The sequence below is a fragment of the Cyclopterus lumpus genome, chromosome 22, assembly GCF_009769545.1.
Source record: "Cyclopterus lumpus isolate fCycLum1 chromosome 22, fCycLum1.pri, whole genome shotgun sequence".
Lineage (NCBI taxonomy): Eukaryota > Metazoa > Chordata > Actinopteri > Perciformes > Cyclopteridae > Cyclopterus > Cyclopterus lumpus.
Genome location: NC_046987.1, coordinates 17,254,900 through 17,264,952, shown reverse-complemented (window position 1 = coordinate 17,264,952; position 10,053 = coordinate 17,254,900). Strand labels below are relative to the sequence as shown.

The following is a 10,053-nucleotide window of genomic DNA, read 5'->3' as shown; positions in this document are numbered from 1 at the left end:
GCTGGCAGCTAGTTAGCTTAGCATAAAGACTGGAAACAGGTGGGAACTGGTAGCATAAAGACTGGAAACAGGTGGGAACTGGTAGCCTGGCTGAGTCCATAAGGGAATTTGGAATGCACCCAAATCTGCCAACCAGCACCTGTAATAGACATAATTAAAAAAAAACGAACAAAGCTCCAGAATATTTCTTGGCTGGAAAAAGTGACTTCCTTTAAAAAAGGTGAAAAGGTGCAGTCTTTGGTATCTGGCGGCCAACAAACAGTCACATCTAGAGTGAGAGTTTAGTTTGACCTTTCTGGGCTACTGTAGAGATGTGGTCATTCTTATTTTCATGTGATTACATACCCATATAAACACTTATTATATTCCACTTCTGCCAATAGATTCCCCTAAATGCTGCACACCACCTTAAAATTAATGCATCAACAGTTGCGATTGTATTTATTGTTCAAAGGGGATTTAACATGCGAGCTGGTGGGTGGATTTCCTTTCCAGTCTTTATGCTAAGCTAACAGATAGCAACTGGCGGTAACGTTAGCTCCACATTGAACGGACAGACACGAGCGGTTTTAATCTTTGACATACGTATTGGCAAGAAAGCTAATTAGAATATTTCCAAAATTGTCCATTCCTTTTACTGAATTGGTCCTAAAAATAGTTTGAATTTGAAAACATATCTTCATGTGTGTTCCACCCAAAGAGGTTTCGCTGTAATGCAGTAAAGATGTCAGAGTCTCTTTCACAACAAAGGATTGCACTCCTCGTCACCCATAAACTTCTTACAAGGGGAATTCCAGCAAAATGTTTATTTTGTAGAAAGTAATTTCTCCTCTTTAACACTTTAAAGGGCACTAAAGAAGGAACAATACATTCTCCAGTTGATGGAATGCCCTTCGACGAAGCCGCCTCATGTGCCATTGTTATTGATGCATTTTATCTGCAGTGTCGAACACTGACCATTAGAAATGTGCTTTGTCTTGTCAGCGTTTTAGGACGACGGGATTACATCTGCATGTAGAGCCATTTCTGTATTTATTTGTAAATGTGTTTTTATTTATTTGTCCTGACTGAACTGTGAAACTAGGGGAGCTCATACCTCTACGCCAATTCAACTTCAGATACAAAACATTTGAATGACAGATTGTTCTGATGCCAAAATCAAGAGGCCTTAATTCAGCAAAACTAGATTGTAAAAAACAAACAAAAAAAAAAAAAGGTCATTCCTGACAAAAAAAACAAAGTCAAACTAAAGACTCATTTGACCTGAAAGTCACGAGTGATTCATATATGAAATGTTAAGAAAACCACTTTTGTACTCATTTTTACAGACTATTTATTAAACTGTGATTTTGTAAGAAATAAAAAAATTTAACAAAAACGGTGAACGTGGTTGTGTTTTTTTTTTAAACGATTGGGGGGAAAACAAATCAAATATTAATACAAACATGACTTTTATTTTTTGCATCATTCACAATTCAGGAGAAACAGAACAGCTTCAGGGCTTAACATCAAGAAAAATACGAAGACAAAGCAGCTGCATTGTAAATAATTTCATCACGCTCAAGAGATAAATCTACCTCGCAGAAAAAAGGGTTCATGGGTAATTTTCTAAAATCACATTAGAGTTGGCATCTTTTTCTTCACTGTGTATTTTTTTTGGGATTCTGGTAAAATGACGTCGTGGCTGTTAAGTGAAAACGAGATGCTGCGACGAGCCTCTCCAGTCGGGTTCGGGGATTAAGAGGCTCATTAAAACACGAGCCAGGAAGGTGTCCCGACCGTCAGGGGGACCGGCAGCAGGACATAAACATCCGGATTATGACATGATAAACCCAAGCGGCCAACTTTACTGAGATTAGCGTCTGTCCGCCCGCCGCAGTAGACCGAGATGGAACACATTTAGGCCCCAGGTGCTTCTGGGAAATATTTCATCTATCGACTTAAAACAGACAATAGACTGAAAACAAAAAGCAGGGAGGAGCGCCAGAAAATGTAAAGGTCACATTAAGATGACCCTCTCTGCGAAGCAAAGCATTCATTATCAGAGTGACAGCCGCAAACCTGCACGGGGGGAGGGGAGGGGGGGGGGGGGGGGGGTTGTTCAATTTAGGGGAAGGGGGATTAAGAGCAGGCTGCAGCATCTTCTAAAAATCATTTATATTGAATTATTTTTAACATTTCATAAATAATTATACATTTTTCATGATAAAAAAAAAAGAAAAGTGTTCAGTGCTGGATTTCTTTCCACTAGTGGAGTCTCTGCTTGAAGTCCATTCAGGATCCAGGTGGCAACCTAGCAGCATCACACGCCACTAGAAATAAGAGTGAACCGGCGTCCAGCGTCCCAGCGTAGAGCGAGTGCATTTACACATACACGCACGCGCGCGCGCAGACAGACACACACACACACACACACACACACACACACACACTCATCTGGTGAACCTCAACATGCTGGTTAACGTTTCGGTTTCCGCTGGTAGATTAGTTCATTCATCCCGCCTCACGATAAAAAAAGCGATTTGGCTTGTAGAAGTAACGGAGTGGCTGCAGAAGACTCGGCCAACCGGCACTTCAACCCGCTGAGGAGGAAGTTCCCATAGCAGCTCGTGGTCAGTTGAGTTTAATGGGCAGGTCCTGTCCGTATTTGCGGAGGAACTTGCTGTGGTTGTGGTCGACGGCCCAGAGAGGGGGGAGGTGACGAGGCCGCATGGCGGTGAGGAAGTGCTGCCTCCAGCGGCGCTCCAGGTCCATCAGGCCCCGTAGGCCCTGCTCGGCGCTGGCTCGCACCACCTTCAGACCGTGAGGCACGTACGCCTCGTTGAAAATCCTTCAGGGAGGAGAAAGGAGCAGTCAGAGTGAGAGAGTGAGACTCGCTGCCTGGAAATCAATCTGACGCGGCTCCTTAAATCATCGGATGAACCGGCTGAGCCGATGTCATCGTCTGGTATTAGCCTCCATCTATCTATCTATGAAAAAATTACTAATATATATCTGCCATTTCTTTTACTCAAAATATAGATATTAGTACATTTACTTGACCTTTATCTGATCATGGGAGCAAAAAGTGTTTCTCAAGCCAGTTTTGATAAAATATTCTTCGTCATATACTTTGATGGGCTGTGCGGTTACTAGTGGCTAATTAAAAATATTGGATCTGGCAGTTTCAAGCCCCTCCTGTTCTGTTGGATCAAGGCAACGGTGCTGGAGGGTGTTTAGAGTATTTGGTTCATTCCCATCTTTGTTTTGGACTCTCACTCAAACTCGTGTTCTCAGTTTTATCTCTAACTAAATAACCACATTGATATTAATGAAAGACAAAATAATCGAATGGTTTTGTTCCGTTCGAGTCGTAGCTCACCTCGTCTCCAAACTGGCGGCCTGCTGCAGCGCCTCCTCCGTCAGCTCCTGCTCCTCGTTGTCGTCGAGGAAACTCTTGATCAAAGCCTGCAGCTCTTCTCGCCGCTGCTCCGGCAGTCCTTCCCCGGCGGTGAGCAGAGCCCGAGCCGCCGAACGCACCCGCCGTCGGTCCGAGTCCTCCAGCAGGCGAACGCCCTCCTCGCAGCCCTGAGGGGCGGCGAACTGTTCGGCCAAATGCTGCTTCAGGAAGCCGTCGTGCACGTTGGAGGCGGCGTGGCAGCTGGTGCAGAGCAGCAGGATGTCGTGGGAGTTGTGGTCCTTCATCTCGGTCGGGAAATGCCGTCTGTACTCATGGGGCACAATGTTCTTCCTGTGGGACCAAAGGGAAATATGAATTAATCATACCATCGATTGAGTTCATAATTAATTATTATTAGTTAACAAAAACTCTTAGCGTTAAAGTGTTTGTTCAGAGCTGTTGGATACTCAGTTTAAAACACGGCTGACGAGCCTTTTACTTTTTAAAATATACGGTCTGATGTAGTCCTGAAATATTTATTAAAATAAATAAGAAAATACTTGTTCAAGCTGGAGTAAAGTGAGGATTCGCTGCTTTTCGCTGTTATCCATCACTGGAAATCTTTGCATTTGGACAAAAACATAACAGATAATAAAGAATGAGTCCAACATAGACATAGTTTAGTCCCCCCCCCCCACCCCCCTGAACAGAAGAACACTCTTCATTTCAGATGAACTGAGGTTAATTGAAGTGAAACTTGTCAAACCTGATGTAGGAATCGGCTTTGCCGCAGACCACGCAGAGATTCTCCTTCGCAGTGAGATAATAGTCCTGTTGGGAGTCGGGACGTCCCGACGGCTCAAACAGCAGCCTCACTACAAAAGGCTCTTCGCTCTGGAGCACTGGGTCAGAAACAGAGATTATGTCCATCAGGTCTTCAGAAATACAGACGCAGAAGGAAAGATCAGAGTGTAGCTTGTCAACTGAAAGAGTGAGGGAGAAATTATAAAAATGTTGTAGCTTCAAGATGGTCTGACATTGTGTTTTAATGTTTACACGTTGGGAGTTATCCAGTGTACCTCCTATTCCTTTATCTAGGTACCATTTGGCTTTCTTCTTGTCACAGGTGCACAGAGGCTGACCATCAGGAGCATGGAGGAAGCAGTTATCATAGAGGGGAGATTTTCTGTAACAGAGAGAGAGAGAGGGAGGGGGGGAGGGGGGGGGTTGCCAAACCAGACGTCTCCATTATACAGATGAAAGAGATACAGAAGAGTATGTACCTGGCATCTAGCATTTGACATTTCATTCCCAAAATCATGCCCTGCAGGGTTGGAACTGTTTACAGACCACAATAACCAGAAGCAGATTACATTTGCAGCGGTTGTGGAGAACCATTTTTCGGTTGGCCTCACCTGGCAGAATAGCCCACACCCAGCGGTTTCCTCTTGTTATTCTTTCGAGGGTCTGGGACTTGCTGATCCCCAGACTCCGGGCTTTCATAAGTGGGTGTTTTACGAACCCTCCGCTTCCTCTCTCCGTCGGGCGCCCTTTCGTCTCCGTCTCCTCGGCCCCTGAAAGGCACGTCCACCAGGCCCTGGCAGCGGGCGGCCAACTCTGAGTAAGAGCCCCCGCTGGAAGATTCGGGACCGGCTTCAGAGTGGAAATCGAGGAGATGGAGGAAGAGAGCGATGGAAACTTGGGCATCTCTGGCAGCGTACGTCATCTAAAAGTGAACAGATGAAAGTTTGATGGACGGCGAGGAACAGATAATATCACGATCCTTAAGGTTTCTTGAAATATGTCGTAATTTCATCTTTGATTCTGAGAAATCGTGTGTTTTTTCTGCTGTTTATTTGCCGGGTAAATACTACAATACCCAGGAGCCCATGCTTCCATTGCAGAAGGCAGTCAGAGTGGAAGTGACTGTCCACAACTGACAGTCTGAAAGTGAATTAATTTATGACGCAGATTGTACTTTTATTTATTTCAACACAGTCAAACAGAAGTTTAAGCTCTGTGATTGCACGTTTCTGGCAATAATTGACCTTTGAAGTCTCGTAGTTTGTTCCTCGAATGAATATCTTATAACACAGTTGTGTATTTTTTGTACCGATTCAACCAGGAGAGTTTCATTCTCATCCAAGCCGAGGACTTACACCAGCTCTCAGTCACCAAAATCCCCACTTCGCTGCTCTTTACTTTCTGAAAGTGAACAATGAGAATGAAATGTAAAGTAATGAATCACTACCTGCTTCAGCGTCAGTTGATCTGCCTCCCAGTCGCTGCAGCGCAGCTCCAAGGATTTATCTAGAGACACGTTCAACAGATCTTCTGCCAGAGACTTCAGACTGAGGCCATTATTCACCGGCGCTTGCCTGGAAATGGAGACAGAATTTGAGAAGATCATTTGCATTTTAAACACATTACTTATTTTGGGGGGGACTTTTGGAAATGACTTTTTTCCAACATCATGCAAAACTATTTTAATTATATCAACTCTTTATAACTTTTCAATACAATACTTTTTTATTTTAGTTTTCATCAGGCCCTGGTTTTATTATTTCTTAAACACTTTATTTTTACTCGTTTTTAAATCTTTTGCGTTTTCTATTTTTGTTGACTTATTTTACTAGTAGCTACTTGTAGCTCACCTCGTCAACTAATACTTGCTCTCTTGTTCATATATATATGTTTATAATAATTTTACTACATTGTTTTTTCTTATTCCGCTGTTTTTGATTAATATCTGGCAAAAGAGATCACATCTTTTGAACTTTGCAAGATTACATTTATGATGTACTTTGATTCAAAATCATAAATAAGAAATGTGCTCCAGGATTCATTGTCTACCTTTTTTGACCAAGTTTTTTTAATCTATTTTTATCTGATGTCCGGCTAACATTACCTTTTCGAATCCTGTTGAGTCATGCATGTTATGTGACCCTCATTTAATTATGATGCCTGATGTTAAATGTTTCTTTTTTTGTGTCTTAATGTCACATAATGAAAGTGTGGATTTCTATAATAAACAGTAAAAAAGAAAAAACAGCTATCAAAGTGAAATAAGTGATCAACAGCAAGAACAAGAATTTTCCCCGATTGATAAAATTCTATAAAACATGATAATGTGACTGACAATAGAGCCCTCTGCTTTCTATGGACACACGAAACAGCAACAAACAGACTGTACCTTTGTCTTAAGGCAAGGTAACGCAGGTCAACCGTACACGTCAGCGACAGGCCGTAGTCTCGCGTCAGACGCTTGCCATCTTCATAACAGCCGACGCCGACCTTCAGGATGTGGGGGTCTCGCAGGACTTCCATCAAACTTAGAGGGAACGGCTGCTGGCCGCTGCGAAACGGCAGCAGCCTCACGAGGACACACAGGCCTGAACACGTGGCCATCTGCAGCAGGGAGACCGCAGAGGGTCGACCCTTCACGGACACCTGCAACAGGAAGCAGCAGCCGGGTCAGACAAAACCACGAGCGTGAGGAAATGTTACAAGAAAATTCCACCCGTCTGATGAGTATGAAATAACTATCCATCCAACAGTTGATTACTTTAGATTAGTTGATTAATTGGGTAGAAAAAGGACCAATTTTCTCGAGTAGATTTGACAGAAGTACATTTTCATTCTATGAAATGACAAACACAGAATTAAAAAAAATTGCCCATTATAAATTTTCTAAAGACATTAAATTAAATATTGTAATTGACAAAGACATTTGAGAGGGTAAAACCACAGTATGTTTAAAATTATAAATAGCTTACCAAAATAGTTGCAGATTCATTTTCTGTCACTAAGACTAACTGTATCCACTCAAACTCCATTAGTTGTTAATATCTGTGCGATTGCGTGTCGTCTGTATGAAGCCCATTACCAACAGGAATAAACTAAATATATCAAACAAAGCATCCAAACATAACGTACAATGCTGAATCGTTCAGGGTGGATTTTTCCCTCTCCATATGCTAAAACATGCAAAAGGTATTTCTTACGCTTTTGATCTTTACCCATTCACAGTCGAGCCCCAGCACAGGGAAGGCCGACAGCTCCTTTTGCATCAGTGGCCAGAGCCGCTGCCATTCCTCCTCGGAGCTCACCATCACTGGTTTCACAGCCAGCAGCTGCTCAGAAGACGTTATCTGTATGGGAGGCGGCAGCTGTACGGTCTGACCCTCCGCAGCCTGAAACTCCTTCTCCAGAAGAAGCGGGGGTTGGTTGTTTTGATGCTCCACAGCTGTGAAGTCTGTTTCCACAGGACATGGCGCCTCCACAGGATCGGCCACCTTCTGGACGGAGGGCAGCCTCTTCCTTCTTGTTCGGTAAACTCGCCATATGAGCAGCCCGCCTAAGGTCGCTCCTAGTACGGTTATGACGGCAGTTAAATGCCCTCGAAAAGACATGTCAGCTCGAAGTGATCCTCAGCTGGCAGAAAAGTGCAAATCTAGTGCCAAAAAAAGAGAAAGTATAATAACACAAGTGGCCTGATCTGCATGTCTAAAACAAAGCGCGTTTGTTGATTAAAAAGGCGACAGATGTTTTACCTTTCCTGTGTCAGTGGGATCCCATGTACACCTGGCTCTGTTTCTGTGATCTGGACAGGCACTGCATCTCTCTGGGACAGAGAAAAAAGGCAAAACCACACGTCTTCCATTCATAAACAAATAAAAAAATAAAGTTGTATCGTCAGATACGCAGATTTTGTCAAACTGAAGGAACAACATCTAAACATCAAATTTATAAACCTCAGCAAACGGTAGGAACTTGGAAAAAAATGTAATACTATTTTAACACAAACCAATCATTGAATAAAGCTGAAAGCCAAGCGTGTGATATCATACTATCAACAAAAAAATAAATATATATATATATATATATATATATATATATATATATATATATATATATATATATATATATATATATTAAATTCAGCAGATCGTCAATTTAGGACATTTCTCATTCATCGTTTGGGCTTCTCGGGATTCAAATTATGAATGACGTACTGATTCCAAATTATAAAATCAGAAATGTGCTGAGGTTTAACTGAATACAATTTTATTTTATTGCACTTACTGCTAAGTTATTAATTTATATTATAGTGCGTTATATTTTACAGCTACCCAATGCCATGCTTCATGTTGAGTTGAGACATGCTCTTTTATTTATGATGGCCAACTTTAAATGTGTTCTGTTTTGTCTCAATGTTTTAAGTGTTGATTCATACACTCAAGAGTTAAGCAAGTTAAAAACGGCTAATAAGTAAAGTATGTTATAAAACATGTACATAAAAAGTATGTATTTGCCCTCGATGGACTGGCGGCCTGTCCAGGGTGTCCCCTGCCTTCGCCCTATGTCAGCTGGGATAGGCTCCAGCGCCCCGCGACCCTAATGAGGATAAGCGGTATTGAAAATGGATGGATGGATGGATAAAAAGTATGCAGAGGCACAACTGGCGGTCCTAAAAAGGTCACAGGTCAAGTTGTCACGTGAGCTACTTCGCCTTTATTCTAATTTAAAAGCACAACATTAAGTGAAGCCCATAGCTGCTGCGTGCATAAGCGCTGGGGGTTCATACGGGTTCAACCAGCTCACGCGCAGCCCCGAGCTCCTATCTAGCGCGAGCTGTCAGTCCGTTGAGGTAGTTTTTCCAAAGCTAACCATAGCGTTTGACCGTAAACTGCGTCATAAACTAAACCGGGGTTACGTTTTCACATCAAATGGAATTAAGCGTTGAAGGCAAGACAGATTAACAATAACGTGTGACATATTACCGCTTATCTTGTCTTGTTTAAAGTTAAACCAACGTTCGCCTGGTTAGCCACCAGAGCTGACCGGTTAACTTGCTAGCAATGGCAACTCTGCGGCATGTTCAGCGCTGCGTCCTTTGCGCAGAGTTACACACATTACTGCGCAGCAACATTTCGGTGTGCCAAGATATGAACGTTGAGGTCTTACCTTTACGTTTTTAACCAATACACCGCTAGTTTCACGAACATTTACCCTTGCTTCATTTTTGACTGAACGGATCTGTCTTCCGGGCTGTATTTATAAGGACGCCACCGCACCGGGACGCGGATCTTTAGCTAGCGCCCCCTGCTGGAAAGGCGGAACAACAACAGGACAGACCAACGCACAATAATCCAGGAGAACGTTTATTCCACTGGGGAAGTGACAGTATTGTTTCTTTAATCTTATTGTCTAATATAAAAGGCATCCTAGTACATGTGTTGTCTTCGTTTATTGTATAAGTGCAAATAATTGTAATCCCCATGCATCCTGCTATTAATTATCTTATTCATAAGCCTAATATGCATGTGCTTGTACAAGGGCTGCACCTAACCATGCTTTTATTTGACCAATTATTTTTTTCAATTAAAGTGTTGTCTATTAAATGCAATAAATAATTTAAAAAATGGCTATACAAGTTTCCCAGTCAAAGGTCGCAAACCAAAATATATTTAATTTACAATCATGTAATTTGTATTGGATACATGTATAACAAATTGTTTATGTTGACCAATTCATTGTTGAATTGTTTCAGTGTCAGTTTCATTGTTAAAGTATTTCACTACACGTTAGAAATATTCAACAGATAACAGTATTTCATGAAGAACACAAACTACTTTTTCCTTTACCGCCATCAATTTATTCAATCGTTTAGC

The 10,053-nt window shown here is 42.1% G+C and overlaps 1 protein-coding gene across 2 annotated transcripts; it reads right to left on the bottom strand.

Moving 5' to 3' along the window:
- Window positions 1-1,429: 1,429 nt before the first annotated feature.
- exd2 (exonuclease 3'-5' domain containing 2) lies at window positions 1,430-9,462 on the bottom strand. Of its 2 annotated transcripts, none has more exons than XM_034525480.1 (10): window positions 9,347-9,462; window positions 7,933-8,003; window positions 7,384-7,832; window positions 6,573-6,829; window positions 5,631-5,757; window positions 4,795-5,105; window positions 4,459-4,565; window positions 4,146-4,281; window positions 3,362-3,730; window positions 1,430-2,830 (listed from the first exon to the last, which is right to left on the bottom strand). In XM_034525480.1, exons 3-10 carry the CDS (start codon window positions 7,789-7,791, stop codon window positions 2,614-2,616), a joined length of 1,932 nt encoding a protein of 643 aa, XP_034381371.1. In that variant the 5' UTR covers window positions 7,792-7,832; window positions 7,933-8,003; window positions 9,347-9,462; the 3' UTR covers window positions 1,430-2,613. The 2 variants fall into 2 exon arrangements, with proteins under 2 accessions (XP_034381371.1, XP_034381372.1); XM_034525481.1 differs by having other exon boundaries at window positions 7,399-7,832; window positions 9,347-9,454.
- Window positions 9,463-10,053: the final 591 nt, after the last annotated feature.

Coding starts and splice junctions, on each gene's coding strand:
- exd2 (XM_034525480.1), bottom strand. CDS start 7,791: ATGTCTTTTCGAGGGCATTTAACTGCCGTCATAACCGTACTAGGAGCG. Junction 5,758..6,572: donor TACCTTGCCTTAAGACAAAG/GTACAGTCTGTT, acceptor CTCCATTTCCAG/GCAAGCGCCGGTGAATAATG. Junction 4,282..4,458: donor CCTAGATAAAGGAATAGGAG/GTACACTGGATA, acceptor TTTCTGACCCAG/TGCTCCAGAGCGAAGAGCCT.